We start from the raw sequence: 23,977 nt of genomic DNA, 5'->3' as shown, positions 1-23,977 counted from the left end.
ATAATCTTCTCTCTTTCTAAAGATAAACACCAGGATTGGGCCCAACACCTCAGGTCATGACTCCAGAGTGTTGTGTGGCAGGGTGTGGCAGGAGAAGAGGGAAGATGCAGAGCAGAGGCAACTCCACAGACCTGCAGCGTCAGTGTCGATGACCAGGAGGCTCTCGTCAGTGGGGGCTCCTTCACTGTGGGTAAGCTGGGTGTTCTTGGTGTTCTTGTTCCCCTGGTGTGTCTGCAGGAGGGCCTCAATGTTGGTGACTTTGCAGCTGATCCCACATCCTGGTACAGCCTGGAAATCTGTGCAATATCCCAGCGCGTCCGTCTCCAGCTCCTGAAACAAGGCCGAACAGAGGCTGTTCATTCTGGGAGCCCTTCCTCTCTGTCTCAGCGCACGAGGACAGATTGTCACAGTCATGCCACAGGGCAGTGGTTCACAAGCCTGCTCCTGGAAAGTTATCATCTGGTTTTCATCCAAGCTGAGCTCTGAACAACATCAATGGGAGAATTACTTTGTTGACTGGCTGAATTTAATGCAACTAACTGGCACTTCTCTGGACACTCCATTCAAAAATACTTTACAGGTAATTGGGATCCCCTGCACCACCAGTGTGTGGCCCCACCTGGATGATAACCATAGTGGACCAGTATGCTCCCCACGCACCAGCTCTCAGTGGGGAGGAGAACAGAGTAATGATGCCAGTTCAGAGATGGGGGTTATTAGGAGGCCATAACTGGTAAAGGCAAGTGGGGAAATTTAGCCAGGGCACCGGGGTTACACCCCTACTCTTTTCGAGAAACACACCTGGATTTTTAAAGACCACAGAGAGTGTCACGACCTCGGTTTTATGTCTCATCTGAAGGACAGTGCCTTTTTTTTAGTATAGTGTCCCCGTCATTATACTGGGGCATTAGGACCCACAAAGACCGCAGGGTGGGAGCCCCCTACTGGTCCCACTAATACCTCTTCCAGCAGCAACCTTAGCTTTCCCAGTCTGTACTCATTGACTATATGAAGTTCCCTACAACACCTGCAGGACTTTCTTTCCAGCACCAGGGTGAGAGACCACTGTCACAGGGTGAGTACTCTCCTATGTTTGGAAGAATTCCACTGCATCTTTAATAAAATATTTAAATATTAAATATTTCTCATGCATTACTCCACAATTGATATCTTTAACTTTCTCTCTGACACAGTGCAAAATAAGCTCAGATGTGATTATTATTAAGGCTTTCTTTTGACAGATGTTGATGCAAACGATGCTCCTGTAGAACTATAATGACTACGTGCATCACCACCTGGATCATATTATTTCTTAGCAGCATGCAGAGGCATGTGGGCTTTCAAGCAATGTCTTCTGGGAGAGGCTGGCATTACTTTATTACAATGTTTTGCATTAAGATTATAGGCAATCTAAAGCAATAACTTTTAAAGCTGCCTCATGAGTCTCATAAATTCAAGTTTATATTATTTCAAGTTTATACTATTATATACTAATTCTCAGTGTTCCACAGTGTTCCATGTCAGTGGATCTGGTTCTTCTAAGGTAGGCAATGAAAGGCACCAGTGCTTCATTTTACTGACTACTGAAAACAATCACTCACAAACCTTTTAAAGCCTTTTGTGTATACGCTTTAACAAACTTTGCCTTTTTTGCAAAAAAAACAATTTTACCTTGAAACAAAATCTCTTGATTGGCTTGAACAGCCGAACATTTCCATTATTCATTTCAGAGTGAACGACTAACGATCAGAGCCTCCAGATGAGAAATATTATTTTTTTCTTAAATGCATGATGGTTTTACAACTGCGACCTCTCATTATGCACCCAGGTGACTGTGGTCTGTTGTGCTTCTGTTACCAGTGTTATTCCACATCTCCAGGGAGATCTGGGACACCCTGGGGACACCTTCACCAGTTTCTTAATGAAGGGTCAAGAGTCACTAATCCTTCTGTTTACCTGTACTGCAGAGAGAGTGAGGGGTGTGTGAATAATTGTGTAGCACCATGGGATGTCTAATAAGGCAGCTAGCAGATGAGTGCATGTATATTCCTCATGCAAGGGCTGTTTGAATTTGCAGGTGCTGATGCTGGAGGCCTGTACCAGTCCTGGGGGGGTCCTTCAGTGACCGAAGGCGGCTGTGCACTTGCCTCTTTGCAGTACTTGGCGACAGCGACGCCCAGGGGGTGCTCACTGCTGGCCTCCGCTGTGCCCACCACTGCCAACACTTTCCTGAGGGGCAGCAGCTTCCCGCTGTCTGGCAGGATCAACACACGCATCACCCGTGGCACGCCGTTCGTGATTGTGCCCGTCTTATCAAACATCACCGCCTTGATCTGAACAGGCAGGGAGAGGGGCACAGAGCAGAGACTCAGGACCCTTGAGATATCCAAGATTACAGACTCCTCACCGGTCTGCCTCTGTACTGCTGCAAGACCTCCAGAGAGCATGGTTTTAAATTATAACACAAACATTATATTTCATTCATATAGCATATTAGATATTTATTGTAAATGATATTTATACTATATATTATATGTGTATTGTATGTTTATAACGTGAACACGTAGTGCTTATTTTCCACCCTGGGCAAAGTGCCCCCTCCAAAGCAACTGAGTTAGAGCAGCACTTTGAAGTTTTTTTCTTTTTCCCCATAAAAGAGGAAGTTTCCAGTCGTGGGGCCACTACAGCCGGTGGCTCGATTGTCCAACGGCTCACACAAAAACGCAAGAGGCAGGACAAGACAGCGCTTTGTGCTTGCTCTGAAGGCGCCGTCTCCACGGGTGTCGTGGGAGGAGGAGGAGGAGGCGGGCGCAGACTCTACCTTGTGGGCCATCTCCAGGGGCTCCCCTCCTTTGATGAGGATGCCGTTCTGCGCCCCCACCCCGGTGCCCACCATGACGGCGGTGGGGGTGGCCAGGCCCAGGGAGCAGGGGCAGGCGATGGCCAGGACCGTGATGGAGGCCTGGAAGGCGAAGCGCACCACGACATCGACGCGGGGGGTGTCCTTGTCGTAGCCCTGCCAACAGCATCGCCCAGCGTCAGCCCAGCGCCCATCACTGGGCTCCCGGCGCAGCCAGGATAAATCACAACACGGCTGTCGCTCAGCTCCGCAGAAAGCAAAGCAGTAAGCAGATGCATGTTAACCTCCTCACTGCAACTCTCTGTTTCACCTTAAATCAAGACATCGTTTCCTACGTATTTAGGGTTACAAAAGCTGTTATAATTTGCATTTCAAATTCTTGAAGTAGCTAAAAAGACATTAGGCATTTCCACAACAGATACAGACGCACATTTTTAACAGAGAGGTTAGAGAAGAGCTTATGGAGATATCAAAAAGATGTACCAAATCTTCTAAGATCTTGGCATTTCTTTTTACACCAATTTAGTTGCTCATGAACAAAACAGCCTCGTGAACCTAATCTTTCCCATTGAATTAGGTATTAAAATTTAATAAACTGTGTTATACTTACGGGAAAAAAATCAGCTACTATATTGAAGTTCACGAAACCAATGATGAGCCAGACCACTAATGTCAGAACAGAGATGATGACAATGAAAGGCACAAAATACCCGCTCAACTTGTCTGCAAACTGCTGTATAGGTGCCTGTTGAAAACAAAAAGTCACACTTCTGTTAAAGGAATTGATTCAACTGTTATGACTACACCTTTTCATGTTACAGGGGTAGATAAACCAAAACATTTTTGCCTTCGATCAGGATTATGGCTGTAGTCCTCATGGCTTAATTTAGATATTGTGAAACAAGATTTACGCTCACTTCAAAGGTTTTAAATTAGCAGGATGGAGGATTCAACCTAACTACACAATTGTACTGACTATGTCCCCAGCTGCAGCCTGCCCCAAAATTGGGTGTAATACAAAACAACACTCAAACTTTGTTTATACTACTATTCCAGATGCAGTTTTATTATGATCAGGATGTTAGTGTTAGATTAAATAGGATTAAATTATGGGGAGGTTTAACCCTAACCATAGCTTCAGTTCTTAAAAAAAACAATTTACCTGCATGATTTTTTATGTATTAATGTTATAGTTAAGAAAGGTTTGAACAATTTCTATCACTTTCACAATTAGATTTGGAAATGATGATTAAAGATCACAGAATATAAATTTAGAAATAGTGGTTGATTAGGGTTAGGATTAATAAATCCTAAAACTTTCACTTCAGTCAGGGTTATGGTTGTTTTACTCATGGCTTACCCAATTGTGGTATAAGATTACATCTTAAATGTTTTATAGCTATTAATCTATAAAAGCACCCTAACCAACATGAGCCTTCCAGCTGAGTAAACTCGATTAATTCTTCTTGAAGGCTCATGAAACGACCAGCTTCCCCAGGTGTGTTGGGAAGCTGCTCCCTGCATTCTAAAAATGTTCTTAAATATTCGGAGAAATGAATTTATAGTTATAATTAGAACCTATGAGTGCTCTCTAGTGCTTTAGGGAGGTATATTACTGTTTTCTAAATGCTGCTTGCTAAACATAAAATACATTATGTGTGACTTTTATATCGCTATACTAAATTATACATTTCTGTAACATCTTTAATAGTATTAACCTGTAAAAGCTTTACAATCATTCCTGCAAACACACTAATGTTCTTAGAAACTAATTCTGGTTTTGGTTTCACTGACACCATGAATACAGAGGACCATTAAGCAGGTAGATTTTGTTGCTACAGTAATTACCTAGAACCTCTCGTTTTGTGGTAATATTTATTAGGGTGGGGCTCATTAACGCTGCTTTTCCCATCTAAATCAACAAGTGAAACGAATGTTCACTAAAGGCCTTCGGAATGCCACGAACATTTTTAAAACATAATTAGCCAGTTTTTCAAAAACCTTAATGTGCGATGATTTTTCTTCTTGTCCACACAGGCCTTTAACCATTTGACATGAACCACGTAAGCAGGGAAGGCGTTTGGACGGCTTTCTGTTGGTATCTACAGTACCTTGGATGTCTGGGCTTCCTCCACTAGTTTCACGATCTGGGATAAGGTGGTGTCGGCCCCAACGTGCGTGGCTTGGACAAGCAGAGAGCCGTGGGCATTGATGGAGCCAGCGATCACCGTGCTGCCTGGCTTCTTGGTGACAGGCATAGGCTCCCCTGTGGGGAAACACACACACTGCAGCCCCGCTTCCTCACTAGACAACAAGGCCATAAAGACATCTTCATTTAAAAAAAACAACCCCATTTGATTAAAAGCTGCCTCCCTGCGCTTGCAGCTTGAGACCCTGGTGTTATCTCACACAGAGGTCAAGGCATCCAATCAGAAGGAAGGAGCTGAAGCAGGAGCAGGAAGAGAGGGGGTTCACTGCCTATCCTCACACGCCTCAAGCTTGTATTGAAAGGGAAGTGAAGAGAACGACACCCAGTTCCCCCAGGGAATGCAAAACCCCACTTCCAGCAGGTACCCTCAGTTGCTAGCTGTGCCGAAATTCACTTGTGTTTTCGATCATCATCCCCCAGCAGAAAGAACGATTAAAAATTAAACTTGAAATCTCTTCCAATTGACCCGGGTTAAAAAATTCAAGCAGTTGCAGACTCTTTGAAAAAAAGAACAGCAGAATTCCCCTGAGGCCAAGCGCAGGTTCTTGATTGTGAAGCAGACCGAAGCAGGGTCTGGGTGCCACACCAAGTTATCGTAAGCACAGCTTTCTGCTGCGATGTTAGCCAGACAGGCGGCGGGTAACACAGTGCAGTTCAGTTTGTTTGTCATCTGCACACGTGCAATGAAATGCTTATTTCCATGAATGCGCTGCCACAAAGACATTTAAAGATTCACCAAAACATAAACACAGACCAGCAGCAGCAGCAGCAACAAGATCAATAACACACAACGTAAAAAAGCGAGTCAGACCAGCAGTGTGAGAAGAGAAGACAAACGTCAGCAAGAGCAGTGATGCCGATGTAGTACTGCTATCTGTGCTTCACACCCAAGGACCAGCAACACTACCTGTGATCAGAGACTCGTCGGCCATCGAGCTGCCTTCGAGGACTTTCCCGTCCACAGGAAACCTCCCTCCAGGAACCACCTTCACCACGTCTCCTCTCTGCACCAGCTCCACCGGCACCTGCTCCTCGCTGAAACACACGCGACCAGGCTCGCTCAGTGCTGTCGGCTCACCCCCCCACACAGCCCCCGGGGAACCCCAGCAAGAGTGCCCCACTCCTGGGGCTGCAGCTGGTCCTCCAGCCTCTCACCTACTGCACATGTCAACACCAGCCAAGGCGTCAGATGACATTGTACATCATCAGGTAAACCTTAGCAAAAGCACTCACGGATTTAACTGAGCGGACTTGGAGTTTTGAGGCCTGCACCACACAGGAAGGGGCTAGAACAGTAATGTCTATAGCAGACATGCAAGTTCATGCCCAGGGCTGTTTCTCTGATGTAGCAGGTGAGGCCAAGTAGAGTTTTTTTCAGCAACTTCACCTGGAGCTGGGTTCAGGCTGGCACAGAATTTAAGTGCGATGTTAGAACAATATTAGATATGTTGGAAATATGAAAAGCAAGAAAAGATTCTACATATTTAGGAAAACTGTCCATTTTTTAATTTAATTCTACCAAAGGGAATGGGTTAAACTACAGCATCCCTGTTCCTCTCTTCCCTAGTGGTGATTTGTCCTTGAGAGCAGAGTCGAGTTCATTACTCTTTCTGTCAGCTGTTGACTCTCAGGTTACACAACGGTGACTCAGGACATTTTGGGATCTGTTCAGGTTTCAAATGCATCGTAATTGTTTTTTTTGCAACTCACGTATCTTCTGCAATGTATTTCTGGATCTTAATTAGATTATACCTTGGGAAGTAGTGAATTCTGATTCATGAAAACAGTTTTGAAGTGCAAGCATCAGAGAGATGCCACAGGTGAAACAAGTGTAATTAATGAGTGTAATTAACACAGATTGAACAGCTCTTTTTTTGTTTAGTGCACAGCCTGCTGGTAGGACAGTCTAATGCAGTAGGTGCTGTTCCTTGAATCGAATGTTATGAGGAAGAAACAGCTGAAGGACTGAAACTCCTGCAGACACATTCCATCACATTCAGCAATGAGAGACAAATCTGAAGTCACCTGCAGGGCAGGCACTCCAAATGTGTGCCGAGACAGCAAGTTTCGATTCTTCTTATGACATTCCTCTTATAATAAAGCCCCTTACTTTGATCCACAAAGTATTTTTCTGTTATTTTTTTTTTTATTTCTGCATGGCGGACGTCTTCTAAGGAAACATTCGCAAGCCATCAGTTAATGGCATTGTTTCCTGCTCTTTAATGTCCAGTAGAAGAAGTGTCTGACAGTAAGAAGGCCCATTACCTGAGCACAGAGTTGTCTGGGCCCATAGTTACTACTGTGGCGTCTGTGGCCTGCAGGGACATCAGCTTAGCCAGTGCTTCAGACGTTTTACTCTTTGGAACAGAAAAACAAAATGAAAAAACTCCTACAATTAAAGGCAGAGTAAAGTCCAGTACTACCTAGAGCTTAGCCCACACCAACTTAACACCCTACTACAGAGTAAATACAGTATTTCTTCAAAGGCTAATTCACAATAACAACAATACTAATTAGGGAAAGAAGAGCCCTGCTTTTAAATCAATTTGGTTTTATTCTGAGATTTCTTTTTGTGTGCTTGAGGACTGAATTTCAACACATCTTGGTGAATCTGCTAAACCCCTCACCACAAGAAAACACAACTGGGAAGTGAAATAAAAAAAGGAATATAAAACTCTAAAATTAGATCAGAGTGCGACAACAAAGCCATTACACTCTTTTGGTAGCACACTGCTGAATTAGGCCACATGGACAGGCTAGGAAATGATGGATAGGGAAAAGTATACTACTTGCTACTTGCTATAATTGTATATACATTATATTTTATATACATATGATATACAAATAATATCATAATATATCATTAAAAATACAACAGTATATGCATATAATCTGCCGAGCGTGTTGCTTCATGATTACGAAAAGCTTTGTCAGTGTATTGACCATGGTTACCTTTGCTACATGCTCCAGCCAGCGGCCCAGGGCAATAAAAACAAACAGCATAGGAGGAGTGTCGAAGAATGTGACCGGACTTTGATCTGATTTCTCCACCATGGCCACTATCAGAACCACACAGGAGTAAACATACGAGACAGAGGTCGCCAGCACTATGAGCACGTCCATGTTGGCCGCCTTATGCTTCAGGGATTTATAGGCCTGGATGTAGAAGTACCGGCCTCCAAAAACCTGAAGAACAAACAGACGGGTGTGAAAACTGTACAGGCGCAGGCCGGCCTTCACCAGCAGTCACCAGGGAGCACAGAGCAGGAGAACCACACTGTCACAGCTGAGGAACTCGCTCTCCGGGCTAATCAGTATTTCTGTGGGAGTCTGCACTATCTGAAGTGAGCTATCTGAGCTATCTGAAGTCAGAAGAACACGGAGATCCAGCACCCTGGTCGTCAGAGGTGACAGGAGCTGTAGGGCAGCGGCTCTCTGGCAGGGGAAAGTGTGCCGCAGTGCACGATCAAGGGCCCAGCAGAAGGCAGACTCCACTGCAGATCGCAAGCGGACCGGCCTGGCGGGGCCACGGCATCCTCGCGTGGGAAGAGCTGCAGGTCTGCTCCTTGTACCACGCCAGAGGCTTGGCAAATAACTCCTGCGGTAAAACCTGTGCTTTCCTGGAAACACGTCATTCTAAGCCGCTTACCTGGACAGGGGTGCAGAGGACAAAAAAGGCCAGGTTGAGGATGGAGAGTCCTGGCACGATATTCTGCTCCTTGGGCATGGAACTGCTGTGCTCGCTGTCCATGACAATCATGTAGATCATGAGCCCCATGACAGGGATACCGAACACCAGACTGAACAGGAACGAGTTTTTCCACCTGAGAGACACAGCACACGGGCAGGGGATGGCTCAAGAGAAACAAGACCATTGCACTGAAAACACAGAAGCTGTTCTACTGCCGTTCTTTAAAAACTTCATTCCAGTAAATGAGATGACCTCCGCTTTCTGGAGGTCATCCTTATCTCAAAACATCACCATGTGGGACTTTTTTGTCTGCTGTGGAGAACACCCCTTTTGTAAAACTTAATAATTTCCTAAATTGCGTGAAAGGTAACAGGAGTTAAATGTGGTTAGACTAGACGGAGAGACCATAGCTGCTGGCGCAGACTGGTCATCAAGAATACAGAGCTTGTCCCAGTAACACAGCCTCCTGTTTTCTGTCATCTGTAAACAGTATGTGGCTTTAAAATAGAAATGTATTAAATCAAAGACAAAGAAAAGGAAAGTGCAGCAAAGACCACTCCACTTACTGTTTTATCTCTTCTTGGTGATCCAGGTTACTGCCCGCACCTTCATTTTTCATAATGGATGCACCAAAACCCAACCCCTTCCATGAAGAAAAAGTAATAATGAGACAACATACCCGGACTTTACAACATTGAAGAAAATATTTCTAATGTGCAAGTTCTCTGGTGTGTTTTAAGGCAAGTTCCATTTATCCACTTGCTAACCCATTCTTCCAATTCAGGGTTGCAGGACACATCAGAGTCCAACCCAGCAAGCAATAAGCACAGGGCAGGGCACACCCTGGACAGGACGCCAGTCCAACACAGGGCAGGCACACAGACACAAACTCACTCACACCTGGGCCAAATATCCTAGAAGCCAAGTAACCTACCAGTATGTCTTTGGACTGTGAAAGGCAACCAGAGCACCCAGAGAAAACCCATGATATCACTGGAGGAGCATACAAACTCCACACAGATAGCAGCCTAGGTGGGAAACTGAACCCAGGGCCCCAGCGCTGTGAAACAGCAATGCTAGCCCTTGCACCGCCGTGCTGCCCTTTGATGCCACTTAAACACTATAATTCAAAACAAATAATGTGAAATACAGCAATGTAGCACCAGCTTAATCCACTGTGACAGAGCAGTGGGGCCTAGAGTATTAGTCTTAGGTTAGAGCACAAGAAGAAACACTCCAGAGACTGAAGAAAATACTTTGCTTTCTTTGTGAGGTTGTTAGAGAAACCGGCTTCGCCTGCAGGCGAGCCAATTCCTCTGATTTCTCTCTATGAAAGAGTACGACAGACGACAAAAGGTATCTAGTCGCTATCGGGCATAGACAGGTCAGTTCTCTTTTTACGAGACAACAAAAAAGTATGGCGGTGCGAGATGGAGAAAGGACTGGAAGTCAACTAGGTGACGCGACCGTGAAATTATGACCGACTGCTGCCGTGTCAGACAGGATCTGCCGGCTAACATGGGAATTGACAGCTGGGAAAGCAGAATAGCAGGGTGAAGGATTAAACCAAGGAGGGAAAGAGTAAGCATCAGGGTTGGTCTGAGCTCAGCTGATTAACGACTTTCCCAGGAGTAAATCATTTCTGTGCCACCCTGGACTAACACTCCAGATTACTCTGCTCCATTACAGCCACAGTCCCAACAATAAGGTGCAATCTTCTTCAATGTCGTTCAAAGCTGTTTGCTGTATATAACAAGGTAAGCAATGAACTTTATACCGTACCTCTATAATCCGGATGATGTCCCGAGCTCCCAAGATCTCAGGGTCAAACTTAATGTGAGCTCTACTGGTGGCCAGAGCGACTGAAGCTTCCACGACTCCCCTGGTGCCCATCAGCTTGGCCTCGATGTTGTGCACACAGGACGCACACGTCATTCCAGTGACCTGGGGGTGGCAACGAGAATATTCCTGGAGGATATTAGACAGAAGCTGCTGTCGGAGGGAATCCGAAGAACACTTTGTGCTTATTTATCACGTTATCTGGGCACCATCACTCTTTGAGGACAAATATCTTCCGATGTGAAGAATGGTTAGAACTGTTAAGGAGACATGTCAAGTATAATTACAACCGCAGCAGTCTGGGTTAATGAATTGCAAGCTATATCACCCTGCAGCCCACTGATGCTCAGTAAATGTGAGCCTGTCCAGTAGTTGGATGGGAGACCTCCTGGGAAAGCTAAGGTTGCTGCTGGAAGAGGTATTAGTGAGACCTGTAGGGGACACTCATGCTGCGGTCTACGTGGGTCCTAATGTTCTAGTATGGTGATGGGGACACTATTCTGTTACTAATGCAGCACGATTTCTCTGGCTTCTGTTAATGGTTATTCTCAACAGAAATGTAGGAAAATAAAACTGAAAACCTACTGTTTGGAAACAAAATTTCATAGGTACTGACAAATAGTATGTAGTTTTGCTATGTACTTATTGTCTGGGATGGGATAAACCCCATCATGTTGTCACCTCTCAACTGCTAAACGTGGTCACATCCTGAAGAAAAGAGTTTCTCTGGAAGTGAACTCACGCCTTGCATCTGCGCTGAGCTCCTTCTCTATTTAAATCACACACATGTATCGCACTTGGAGAAGGACCTGGAGACTTTTATGATACTTTTCCCAGCAATGGTGTTTAGACGTGAGCGCGCTGAAGCTGTTTCAGAAAGCGGCAGACCAGTGGGATCTGATGGAGGAATATTGCCACAAGCAGCCCTTGAGCACAGGAGGGTGTCTCAGTGAAAATGTAAAAGATAAAACCTCCTGTTGAAGACAACAGAGATACCTGCTCTCACTGTGAGCTGAAATTCAAGAAACTGTGTGCCTGAAATAAACATACAAGTTTTCTTTAAGGTACTCGAAATAATGTTTTCTAAATCTGAGGATATATTTGTATGCTAACTAGATGGAAGACCTGAACATTATCTGTCCTTTTTCCTCAATTGTGTAAATCATGGCTCTTACCCACGAAAGCCAGAAAGCTGGCCTGGAACAGGATATTTAAATTCTTTACTTATGTAGCGGTCTTCCACATGGTGTTGAAGGACCTTGCAGTACCCTGGGGCTTTTTACTGGCTAGTGACCTCTGGCCTGGGTAAAAGATCAGGCTCTACTCACCACAAGGTCCAGCTTTCCGTCTGTGATGGCATTGTCTTCAATCAGAGTGGCGCCAAAGCCAAGGCCAATAATGAGCTGTGTGATCTGTAAAGCGTCCAGAAGCTCTGGGTTATACTTCACCTCAGCCTTTCCCGCCATGAGGGCCACCAGCACAGACACTATACCTGGAAAACACAAGGAGCCCTTCAGGAATATGCTTGAGTACTGAGAGATCAACCTCTGGAAAGAGCATCTTCCAGAAACATATATAGCGCTGCCAGACTGAGAAGGTTTATTATGGCACAGTGTCTCATGCATAGTTGAGCTATTGTGACATCCTGCAACATTTTTAACTGATGCTTTTGCAGATATTGGTCAAGGGTATCACACACGTGCGTGTGTCAAGTGAGAGAGTTCTGATTCCTGTATTTTCCTTCCATGTTCGCAATGTGCAAACAGGGCAAGTGCAATATTCAACCATTTTAATTTATCCTTACAGGTGACTTAAACTGACCTTCAATAGAGTTACATAGAGAAAACCACTTAAAAAATGGAAACCCAGCCACAGGTGTCCTAGCGCAACTGGTTTCAGGTTTTGTTCAGATTTTCCAGGAAGAGAATAAGATCATCCAAGCTCATTTGGTAATGTTTACCTCTTTACTTCACCACGTATTACTAGTGCACATAACCAAATCAGCAGTTTTTAAAAAACTGTCGTACAAAGAATGAAGAGGCCCTGCTCAGAAGAATCTTACTTGGCCTCACTTCCCTCTACAACTTCGATGAAAACACTTGAGTGGTATTTTCTGTCACCGCTCAGCCATTTAAACTCTGTTTCAAGCAGCGTGCTGGTAGTTACGAGGCTAACAGATGGCTCAGGCATAGCTCCTCCCCTGGCTGTCGGCATGCTGCCCACCCCTGTGTTTCTGCAGGCTCCTCTCGATGTTGGCCACGCAGGAGGTGCAGGTCATGCCCGTCACGTGGATGAAGCACTTCTGGGTTCTCCCGTCCTCCGAGCCCTGGGGTGCTGCCTCTCCTGTGTGCGGGAGGATGGCGTGCTCTGGGCGGTGGGGGGGCCGGGACTGGAAGGACGGGGGTGATGGTGGGCCAAGCGGGGGGGGCCCAGGCTGGGATTCTGAGATCTGACCGTTGGACCACAGGGCTTCCGGAACAGCTGCTCCAGTGGTCCGTGCGTGAAAAACAGAAGAGGTGTCAGAATGAGGGAATTACCTGTTGTCAGGCAATAAAACCAGTGACAGCCCTCTTTCACAGAACTGCTACAGTAAATACACCTGACAGTGTTTCACACAGCACTATTGCCCTGCATGAGACTGGGCCTTTCATACTTATGTATAACACAACGGTAAAACCACCACATCAGATAAAGACTTTCATTTCTAATTATGAAATTAGATGGTCAGTAAATATAAAATGAAAATTTAACTTTGGAATTTCGGAACTCATGAAGAAAATGAAATGATACCCGCCATTTGTATTTGAGCAGGTAACTGAAAATGACTTTTGAGCCCAGAAACTGAAATAAATAAATAAAAAGGTATTACAGTGCAGAGGTTATATCCACACTGGGAAGTAGAAACACAACATTTCGGCTGTGAAGCCTTGTGCAGGTACATGACCTACGTGTTTTATCGTCATTCTTTACTTTCCAGCTGGGAACTAACCTCTGTTGCTCGTTTGCAGGTCACTCGCTGACGTATGCGTATGGTCTCCCCATACACACATAAAGTTCAGGTTTAACCTTAAGAGCTTGTGTACAGAGAGGAAACACATTCTGTTCATAATGTCCTTCGACTTTGAGGCTGGCAGTTATAGATATTCTGGGCTCTAGTGCTCCAATATACATTGAGAGCTACAGAGTAATCATAAAATACTTGGTGTAAAAATAGAATAGCTCTGTCTGATGTAACCATGGGGACCTGGATTAGCTGGAGTGCCTATAGAAAATGCAATGCAGTTACTTCCAGCCAACTCCTACAGCTTTTCCATATTAAATTAAATGGCTTTTTTTTAAGATTACATAAAGAGTCTTATTTTTCCACTTGACAAATAACTGAAAGGACGAATCACGGATTTCTGAAGTACACTTAGGCTCTTTTTCATGCTATACTTGTTGCACATTCAACGGTAAGTGTAATGAGTGGGCAGACGGGGAATTAATGAAAAGGCCATTTAAGAGGAATTCTGTGCAACACCAATGAATATCCCCATGAAGCAGCCTCTTAGCCATGAAAGAGGGCAATGAATTGTAGAAATACACTGATGCTATAAGTGTAATCCTTCCATATTTCTCAGAGTTCCTAACACACTTTTTTCATATAAGCAACAGTGTCACGCCGGAGCTTCGATAGACGAGCTGGATTCTATGCGAAGCGAGTGTCTGAGATGGCAAACGTCCATGAGGCGTAGTCCGAAAGAGCTGAATCCCAGGGTTGAAAGGAAAGGTCAAAATCCATGAGACCATTCAGGTAAAGCGCGTGGTGAGAGAAAGCAAGCAAGCAGCAAACTGACTAGCCTGTGAGTCAAAATACCCAGCGAGGAAGTGTGGGGACAAGGACCTTAAATAGTGAAGAAAGGGACGTGTTTGGATAATGAGGTAATGAGTACAATTAATGCGGTCAGGTGTGGTGCCTGGTCATAACAAACATGGGGTGAAAAGGGTAGACAGAGCCTTTAGCAGTACCTGCTATGGAGGCCTCAAAGCCCATGTCTTCTATGGCAGCCCTCAGCTCCTCCGGGTTGGTGAGTTTCGGGTCATAGTGGATGGTGCCCCTCTCGTCAGGCAGAGACACCTTTATGGCATGCACCCCTGCCCTCTGGGAAACCACGCCTTCTATGGACTGAACGCAGGACTTGCAGGTCATGCCCCCGATGTTAATCACAACCGGCAAAGACTGGTTCTCTCCAGGGCTCAGCCCGGGCTGCTGGCTGAACCCAGGGTCGGTGGCCCACAGTGGGGCAGCCGCAGGCAGGCTGCTCACGGCGCTGGGCAGGGACACTTTGAAATTCCTCGGTGGGAGGCTTTCTATTAGCCGCTTAACAGATTCCAAGGTAATTAAGGAGGGATTATATTGCAGCACGGCACTTCTGCGTCCCAGGGAAACGGCGATGCTCCGCACCCCTGCCACCTCGGAGAGGCGCCCGGTGATGTTCTTCACGCAGGACTCGCAGCGCATCCCCTCCACGCCCAGGACCGCCCTGCGCCACTCTCCCGCTGCGCCCTGGCCAGCGCCCCGCTCTGCAGGCGGCGCTTCCTGGGCGCTGCCCTCCACCCGCAGGCGGGCCGCCCTGGGGGGCTGGGGCTCGGTCCTGATGGCCGCGTCGAAGCCCATCTCCTCGATGCAGTTCCTCAGGTCCTCGGGCTGGACGAGGTGCGGCAGGTGGGCGACGACGGCTTCCTGCCGGCTGAGGGACACCCTGACCTGCAGCACGCCCCGCAGCTTCCCCACCTTCCCCTCGATGGCGCTCACGCAAGACCGGCAGGTCATCCCCCCCACCCGCAGCCTCACCAAGGACCCGCCGAGGGGCGCGGGGACGGCGGCGCCGCACTCGCCCGCCACCACGCTGGCTCCGAAGCCCATGTCCTCAATCAGCCGGCACACCTCCTGCGCGGTGATGGCGGAGGCACTGTACTCCACCTGGGCGTTGGCCTGGGCCAGAGACACCTTTACTCCCACCACGCCCCTCACGTCAGACAGCCTGCCCTCAATGGACTGGACACAGGACTGGCAGCTCATGCCCTCGATCGCAATGGTGGCCTGGCTGGTGTCGCCCAGTGGAGGGTGGATCTCGCTCGGGCTGTCCGCTTCATACCCCTGGTTCTCGAAGACGTTCCCATGTAGCGGCCACATGCCATAGGGATAGGCATTCTTCTGAGATACCTAAGGAGCAAAAACAAGACTGAGTAATACACAGAACTGGGCAGCATCCATGGAGTTGGGATGACCATTTCTCTGGAGCATATACAGTACAGTACATCCAACAGACTGACAGCCAAATCCATTTCCATCTCTGTTGGTGAACCAAACTTAAATCAAATATTTCATGTATTCAATGCACTTAGTTACTGTAAAAAAGTCTTAAATCTTAAGACGAATGACTCAGTGGTCGTAATGACGTAGTTTATATCGTCACATCAAATTATACAGCATGTTCAAGAGAAATACTTATTCAATGAATGGAATTAATAGAAAATTCATTCCAAGGAAACTTCGCAGGGTAAGTGGTTTAAGCAAAAGATCATCAGCACCATTCCTTTGGAACAGAGTATACCTGCAGCATCCTTCTTTTAACCTTAACCTTTTCACATAAAAACATTTTTTGTACCAGCGCCAATGATAGTTGCTTAATTTACTAGACAATGTACTATCATTTAAATCTTTATCCTGTTCACCCTTGTAAATAAATACTTTCTGCTTCAGTGAAGACAATTTGAACTCAAATACATGATACAATTAGTGGAGTGCTGCAAGGATCTGTACTAGGACCACTGCTTTTCTTAATTTATCATAATGATCGAGATTCTGATATAGTTAGGAAGCTATTCAGGTTTACAGCTTATATCAAATTAGGAGGATTAGTGAATACTGTGGAAACAGAAAATGAAATTAAGACTGGGCAAACAGCTGATAAAAAAAAATACTCAAAATTCACAAAGGCATTGACAAAGTCAACTCGGTGTCCACCTTCAGAATGAACAGTGAGCGTGAACCAGAGTACACCAGTGGAAACTACATGGAAAAACTTTTAAAACTGAGAACATGCAGCAATTTCTTTTTACCCCAAGGGCTGTTGGAGTATGGAACAAGCTACCCACCGTGTTATTTAAGCCAATATCTGGCCTCGTTCAAGAAATGGCAGGAGGAGATTCTTCTATCAATAAGCTACTAACGTCCTCATTTGTAACCTTTCTTAGCCCATGTGAGTCCCCATTAGGCTGTTGGAACAGGACAAATAGCTTGACTTGTCCAGCTGTAAACCTAGATGAAGAGGTTGGTATTGAATGAACACAAGCACAGTGTAGAACAGGATTGATCAAACTGTTGTTAAACTGTCAGAGGCTCTTCTAAGGTACAGGAAAGGAGTCTGATTGTTTCCCAGCACTGTGATGCTACTTAAAGTCAAACTCATCTGTTTGCCCTGACTCCTGACTCAGAAATCAAGCCGTCACTTGCAATACGGCCTCTTACAAAATCATGCATCTCTCTTTGTAAACACTTTTGTAACCCTGCTGTACGTTTTCTTGGTTCTGAGAAAATAAAGTTCAAAGGTACTCTCCTAAAAATTGCCACACATTTTGGGACACTAGGACACGAGCCGCAGGCAAGTTTCAAAAGAAGCAGTCAAACAAAAAGTCAATGTTCGTGTGTGCCTGGTAAACTCTTTGCACACTGTGAATAAAAGATAAGTTCTTCACTCAGAAGAACTTTTGAGAAATCACCTTCAGAGCTAAAACTCATTTGGAAGTGTTCATGCAAACTGAGACATTTTGTTGTTAAAATCAAGAGGTAATTTATTCTATAAAATTAAACATAAATAACAAAAAATGAGACTGACGTTAATTTCAGAAGTGATCATATCAATCTTGCAGCCTAGGTAAAGTCCTCCGTTTGCCAGCTTATTTTGTAAGACTTTAGACAGGGACAACAAATGTATTATTTATATATTTTATATTTACTGTCCTATTCTGGATTTATTTAACAAACGGAAAACAAAACCAATTCACAGTTTTGATCACAGCGTTTCAAACAAAGAAATATATGGGGCATCTTTTCAGGTCTCTTTAAACTCCTCTACACGAAGGCAGATGATGCGATTCACTCAGCTATAGCCGATCCAAACCATTTTTCCCTCCACAAGAACCAAAGCTTACAAAACGTGAGGAAGCCATACAGGACATCTCGCTCATGTCTATAAACCCTAAATGACTCAAAGGTTAATCCGATGAATCAAGGGTTAATTTGGTGAACTTGACAGTCTTGTGCACTGATTGTCTCACACTTTCTCTCAGTACCATACTAACAACTTTGCCTGTGTTTACTGAGCTTATTGAAACCGCAAACCCACATATTGTAAGAAACAGAAATCTCCTCTCACGCCTGTTCCGAGCTGATTCCTTTCTAAAGACGCCCAATGTACATGATTTGCAAACAATTTCTAAAGAAGACACAGGCTAGCCGATCGATGAAATCCTAACTTTCTAACCTGAACTGTTTAGACTGCCTTTATTTGCAACAGGTAATCCTATACATAAGCCAGTACATACAGGAGTAAATATATAGTAATGATAAACCTCACCATTCTGACAAATCTACTGAGTTTACCAGCAATGAAACAAAACCCTTAAAAATATAAGCTCAATTCAGCTGTACAGAACTAGGGCGCTGCGCTGCATATTTCCCCCCCTGTTATCATGATTGTTGCACTGACCTGGTCTCTGTCACTTTCTTTTCTTGAACAACTCGCCTCCTGCTGCAGACTGAGGTCGCTTCCCCCGCCCGGCTCTGAGCCAGGGCTGCCTGCTGCAGCGGCGGCGCAGCGCGGCCGGCCGGAGGGACAGGCGGCTGGGGTCGCCTCTTCGGCAGCCCGTCCCGGAGCCGGCTTCCTCAACCCCGCGGGGCTGGGCTTCTGAACGTATGTGGATAAGCGAATCACGCTGGGTGAAGACTTTTTCATCTTGTTGTTGTTGTTGTTTTTTTTTCATTAAAAAAAAAAGCTGTAAAGTGAATGTTACGGCCCCTGCGATGGTTTTAATCGCCCGCAGTACCGCGCCTATAGGCTGTCACCTGGGCTCCAGCCTGTATTGCGGGCGTGAGCGTGTGTGCTCGCTTATCCGGCTCAGCGCTGCCTTTTGAACTGTTGCAGACCGCACTTCACGGCTCTGCGCTCTCAGCTCCCGATCACTCCCAATCGGTGGAGGTCTACGGTACTGCTCATCGTGGCACGGTTTTTTTTTTTCCCCCTCTGTTTTGCACTCGTAACCTCTGTCAAATCCGTGTCGTTCCTACCAGCCGGTGTCTCATGACGGGCGAGCTCCGCGGCTCAGTCTCGGCGGAGAAGCCGTGTGCAGACGCCCGGCTACAGAAAGGGGTTTATGAACGTTGCGTGACCGAGTGCCGCAGGAAAACCCGTCTTAGTTTTCAGCCTTGTTGCTACAAACACGAGAACTAGCTCGGGTCTTCTTGTATTCATAGCAACAACAAAAAGAAATCTTACTAGAAAACCTGACTTTAAAAAAGCTGCTCGTGTTTCTTGGGACGAAGCGCTATGTATACATTCGGATCCTCACATACTGTATATCGCTCTGTTTAATCCCCCCCAAAATTGCATTGTATTTGCATTGCAAGGCTGAACTATGCCTTCCCGTGCTGTTTTAAACTACTCCTAAATAATAAAATGACCGGCTCTGTGACCCAATTGTAACAACCTCCCCCAAAAAAATAAATAGCAAAAAAATTAAACAAAACCTACGTGGGAAAATAAAAACGTGTTGTCGGGGTCTTTGCCCTTTCTGCAGAATTCCTCTTTACAAACGGCACGACCAAATCTACGCGAACTGCGAGTTTCGAGCTCTGGTTTGGTCTTTTCTTCCCGTTGAATACACACACACACAACAAAAAAAAAATGGACAAACGTGAATTCACACGAGCGCCAGAGGTTTCTGCTTTCATGCTGGAAACAGCTGGAACTCCGTCACAAGGCAAGAGGCTTTTCGGAGCCGCTGTCTCCCAGCTGTCAGGATGGCCGAGTGGTCTAAGGCGCCAGACTCAAGGTTTCGATGCCTTCCGTGAGCGATGGGTGTTCTGGTCTCCGAATGGAGGCGTGGGTTCGAATCCCACTTCTGACAAGAGTTTTACCTTTTTTTTTCCCCCCCCCCCGGCCATTCACATTTTTGTTCCCCCTCAATCCTGTAGTCAGAAAATGCAAAACCCGGAGATTTTACTAAATAAATCGACGTCGCGTGTAAAAGGCGCGGGACTGAATACATTTTATACCACACGATTTTGCCAGGTATTCAAAGGGTTTCATCTAGATGGGTAATTTTGAATTTGTTGGGAAAAAAAACACAACAACCCGATTGCGTTACGTGTGTTGTAATAACGAATATAATGTTATATAGTCATTTAAAATATATATACATATTCGGTATTCCTCTTTAGATCGAAGATCGTTCTTCCGTGTTTGCAGCAGTGAGTCCAACAGGGGGCGCCAGAACAAGGATTTCAGGTTGAAAAAACATGAATGAAATTCGTGTAGGCTGAGTGCACTGCGGTGATGGTAACAGTCGTTGACCTTTAGCGCAGAGCACTGAGAGCCGTGAACGGCGCCGAATGATTGTCCTCAACGTAGCTGTCCCGCTTCTCCAAGCGTGAATCAATCTAAATGCAACGCAGTACCCCAAGGAAAGCAAGTTTTTTCATCACCGTTACTCTAGATCTGAAGAGGCTGGAGAGATATGATGTAGGACGGAAAGGGAAAAGCAGAATTTATCGGGAATTGTTTAAAAAAATCTCGGTATCTGTCAATCTATGTTAGTAAAGTTTTTTTTATATATCTGACGCCGTAAGACGAAGTTGGTCTGCGTCCTTCTTCAGAAAATAAACCGTATTCCTGACTTGGTTTTGTCCCCAACAAATTATCCGAAGAGACGTCTCTTACAGATTCAGCTTATTCATCAGGGGTGGGGAATCTTTTTTCTGCCAAGGGCCATGTGGATATTTATAACATAATTCGTGGGCCATACAAAATTAGCCATTTAAAAATTAGCCTGCTATATTTGGTCAAACATTTAATTAACTCAGCCCTCATGTGACGGCTGGAACTGCTTCTCTTTGGTGAGGCGTGTGATGTTAGCTGGTATTGATGATGTTGCTACTCCCTACTGCTTTTCCAGGTTCGCGTCGGTCAGTCTGTAATGCTGTAATGACGCTCCAGATTGGCTTTTTTCATTGCTGCTAACGCATCGCCACAAACTAGGCACACAGGTTTGCCTTTGACTTCAACAACAAAAAAAAATCATTTGTCCATTTCTCTTGGAAAGATCGACACTCTGCATCAACTTTTCTTTTCTTTGTAGTCGCCATTTGTAGGACGTCACACCACTTAAGTTTTAATAACTATCCAGTGTGTGTGTCGCCAGCGACGCGATTATTTTGCTTTGATCGCTGTTCTAATCCTGCATCTTGGGTTTGGAACATATCCAACGTTCGTATCATCGACTCTTGAGGTCTTTTCTGTGTACTGTAATTTCCTTCATCTTCATCTGAGATTCAGTTTTTGCGAGGATTGTTGATCGTGGACGTGTGTGTGGATAAAGGTTGGATTGGAGTCATCGTCTGTGTCGACAAAGAAGTCGACAACATCGTCGTCAATCATCGGAGGCAAGGATCTCGTCTCATCGTCATCGGATCGCCGTAGTATCGCCACAGTGTGTTAACACTTTCGCAACGTGTACACTCCCGGCCTGCCTGGCACTGACTGAGTCACCGCAATACAGGCAGGCGGGCCGCGGGCAGCCGGCGAGAAGCATGCGTGTCTGTCCCGCCATGTACTCGTATGTGTCCTGTCTATCCCGTAATGGACGTTCCTTGCTTGTCCCTCAGAATGTACGTTATTATTATGATTCGCTTAATATAAATTTATGTTGCTATGAAAAAAGCTCCTAGATTTATTGAATTTCGAGTCCCGCCTGCGGTTGCCTTGGCAGGGCCAGACTTAATGATTTTGCGGGCCTTATACGGCCCACGGGCCAGACGTTCCCCACCCCTGACCTAAAACATTGTCAACTTCACTCGCAACCTCGACTTCTGAATTCAACACTTTCAAAACCAATCAGTCAAAGATCTTTTTGGTAGATGCAGGCAGCGCCTTCTCGCTTTACCATTGCGTGTAAATGTGAAGTCAAAAACGTGTAAAAAACGTAAAAATGCTCGTCAAGAGCACCGCAACCGCAACACTTAAGTCAGTGTAGGACCGTGTGATAAAATGACATGCTCTAACCGAAGAAAAAAAAGTGCTGCTTTCGCACTGATGAGTTGTATCATATCGTATGTAAAATACATGCCCCAGTGTTTCTGTCGACATTGCCTCCCATCGCAGATTACAATAGGAAAGTTGAAAATCACAGTTCGCACATGACACAACTACACCCAGGTTTTATCATGCAAACTGCAGAATACTGAAAAAATAAATATTTTCTTCGTATAATAGTTCTCTAATGAGTACTTCGCTGTAGCCAAAAATATATCCACCACATTGTAAAATGCTGGTATTTCCATCCTTTTGCGTACTGTCAAAACATATGTGAAAACAAGACAAATTGTGCCCAAAAGGATAGCGTTTTGCATGAAGCAAAAAACAATAACAACAGTTTTATTTCTGCACTCAAATAAGTGCAGAATAAAGTGTTATATATTTGTTAGAAGACGTTTTGTTTTTCTGTGTAAACAATTTTTTGTCAGCATTTAAGTTAATAAACCCTGATGCTCGCTTCCTCTACCACGATAATTATTCACAGCACATAGCCTCTGTCTTCGGAATCAGTTTTCCAGAACACAATTCTCTGCTTAAAAGTGAAATGCCACGGGAAATAACATTAAAGTGTCTCATTTTATACAAACAGAACAAAGAAACAAAGCACTGTATTGGTAGCTATATTTTTCATTCCACATCGAGGTATTATTGATTAAATCTGGCAAAGATCTCTGTGCATCTCCGGAAAATGGTTTCCTTACGGAAAAAAAACTAATTATGTTCATCATGTCGGGCTAATGTAGTGTGCTGTCTCTTATTAGTAGCAAAAAGTAGTCCTGAATTACTTCTTTATGTAGCGGATTTCCAAAACACGATGGAGTGCATGCATTTGAGTAGGCCTATAGCGTTTTCCAAATAACACATGAAATATTTGTAAACATATTTTCCTTTTGGTCGAAATGTTTATTCAGAGACCGTCATGAAGTTTAATTACAAGTTCATTTTGCCTGTCACACACATAAACCACCTTGCAGCGTTATTTTCACTCAGGCATCTAAATATCTCTACTAATATAGTTAAAGGAGCTTACCATGTATATTTGATGTTTTACCCGCAACGTTCTTTCGAAGGCGCCGTACATGGTGACTGGAAGGGATTTTAATTTGAGAAATCAGCGATAGCCGATCATGACTTGCCTCGCTGCATTCCCTAACGTCTGAGAGTAGTTAATAGGGCCTCGAAAAGTAACTCTAGCGCCGGCCACATGACTGTCACAGACATCTCATTGCTTTCCAAATACATTATCTACTTAAATTACAAAGAATGAAAGTAACTGCAGGAATGCTGTTACATGAATCGGGGTATTGATTTGTCCGTTCAACAATTCACGAAAAGTTCAACAACAACAACAACAACAACAAAAAACAACCACTTTGATACCTCTTGTTACAGCAGACGGGCCATTAGCTGGTGACTCGTGAGGGCGCGAGGTTTATCCAAGAATTGTGGAAAACCGTGCACGAGTGTGGCAATGGAAAACGAGGCACATCTTTATCACATTCGAGGGGCTTTTCGCCAGTACAACCGCAGAACAATACATCTCATCGCACTTAAGTGGGTTATTTAATGTCGATAAAGCGTTATAAAACGATTGTTAAAATTATAGTGGTGAATAACAATAATAAAAACTGCTATTTATAAAATATCCTTCCAAACTCGAGGACGATGAGATTATGTCAAAATGTAACCTGATGAAAAAACGCAGCAACGCTCAATCAAAGTCACCTGTGTTTCCTTGGCTGTTTCGCTTTCCTTCCAAGAATCGCAATCAAGAAAACAATGCACCATATTATAGAAGCTGCCTTAGGCGTTAACATGACACCTTTTGTGTGTTAAGATGTTTTGTTTTTGCGAAATATAATACCCACTACGGGGCTTGTTCCGTCATTCGGGGTGTCGGAGCTTTGTCCGAGTTCAGCTGTATGAATACGTAGGCTTTCAGAAGCGGAGAAAACTCGCTCCTCCACTCTTTATTGTTACGGGCACTAACCGAAGTGTGTGGAAGAGGCTCCTTGCTAAAA

The 23,977-nt window shown here is 44.9% G+C and overlaps 1 protein-coding gene and 1 non-coding gene across 2 annotated transcripts in view; one reads left to right on the top strand and one right to left on the bottom strand.

Moving 5' to 3' along the window:
- atp7b (ATPase copper transporting beta) overlaps positions 1–18,606 on the bottom strand; it is a 30,291-nt gene extending 11,685 nt beyond the window's left edge. The window contains exons 1-15 of the mRNA XM_088914968.1: positions 18,354–18,606; positions 14,608–15,805; positions 12,823–13,080; positions 11,928–12,091; positions 10,543–10,704; positions 9,327–9,403; positions 8,719–8,893; positions 8,022–8,255; positions 7,335–7,426; positions 5,977–6,104; positions 4,972–5,126; positions 3,471–3,605; positions 2,822–3,016; positions 2,148–2,333; positions 132–330 (exon numbers count right to left, since the gene is read on the bottom strand). Coding sequence (XP_088771094.1) covers positions 132–330; positions 2,148–2,333; positions 2,822–3,016; positions 3,471–3,605; positions 4,972–5,126; positions 5,977–6,104; positions 7,335–7,426; positions 8,022–8,255; positions 8,719–8,893; positions 9,327–9,403; positions 10,543–10,704; positions 11,928–12,091; positions 12,823–13,080; positions 14,608–15,805; positions 18,354–18,599 — 3,604 coding nt within the window. The 5' untranslated portion in view covers positions 18,600–18,606. The remainder of the gene's footprint in view (positions 1–131; positions 331–2,147; positions 2,334–2,821; positions 3,017–3,470; positions 3,606–4,971; positions 5,127–5,976; positions 6,105–7,334; positions 7,427–8,021; positions 8,256–8,718; positions 8,894–9,326; positions 9,404–10,542; positions 10,705–11,927; positions 12,092–12,822; positions 13,081–14,607; positions 15,806–18,353) is intronic.
- Positions 18,607–19,657: 1,051 nt separating this feature from the next.
- trnal-caa (transfer RNA leucine (anticodon CAA)) lies at positions 19,658–19,770 on the top strand. The gene is made up of 2 exons: positions 19,658–19,695; positions 19,725–19,770. It is a non-coding gene; the product is annotated as a tRNA-Leu (tRNA).
- The last annotated feature ends 4,207 nt before the right edge of the window (positions 19,771–23,977 follow it).

This window comes from Atractosteus spatula, chromosome 4, assembly GCF_055471065.1.
Source record: "Atractosteus spatula isolate fAtrSpa1 chromosome 4, fAtrSpa1.hap1, whole genome shotgun sequence".
Classification (NCBI taxonomy): domain Eukaryota; kingdom Metazoa; phylum Chordata; class Actinopteri; order Semionotiformes; family Lepisosteidae; genus Atractosteus; species Atractosteus spatula.
This window is presented reverse-complemented; position numbering and strand designations above follow the sequence as displayed.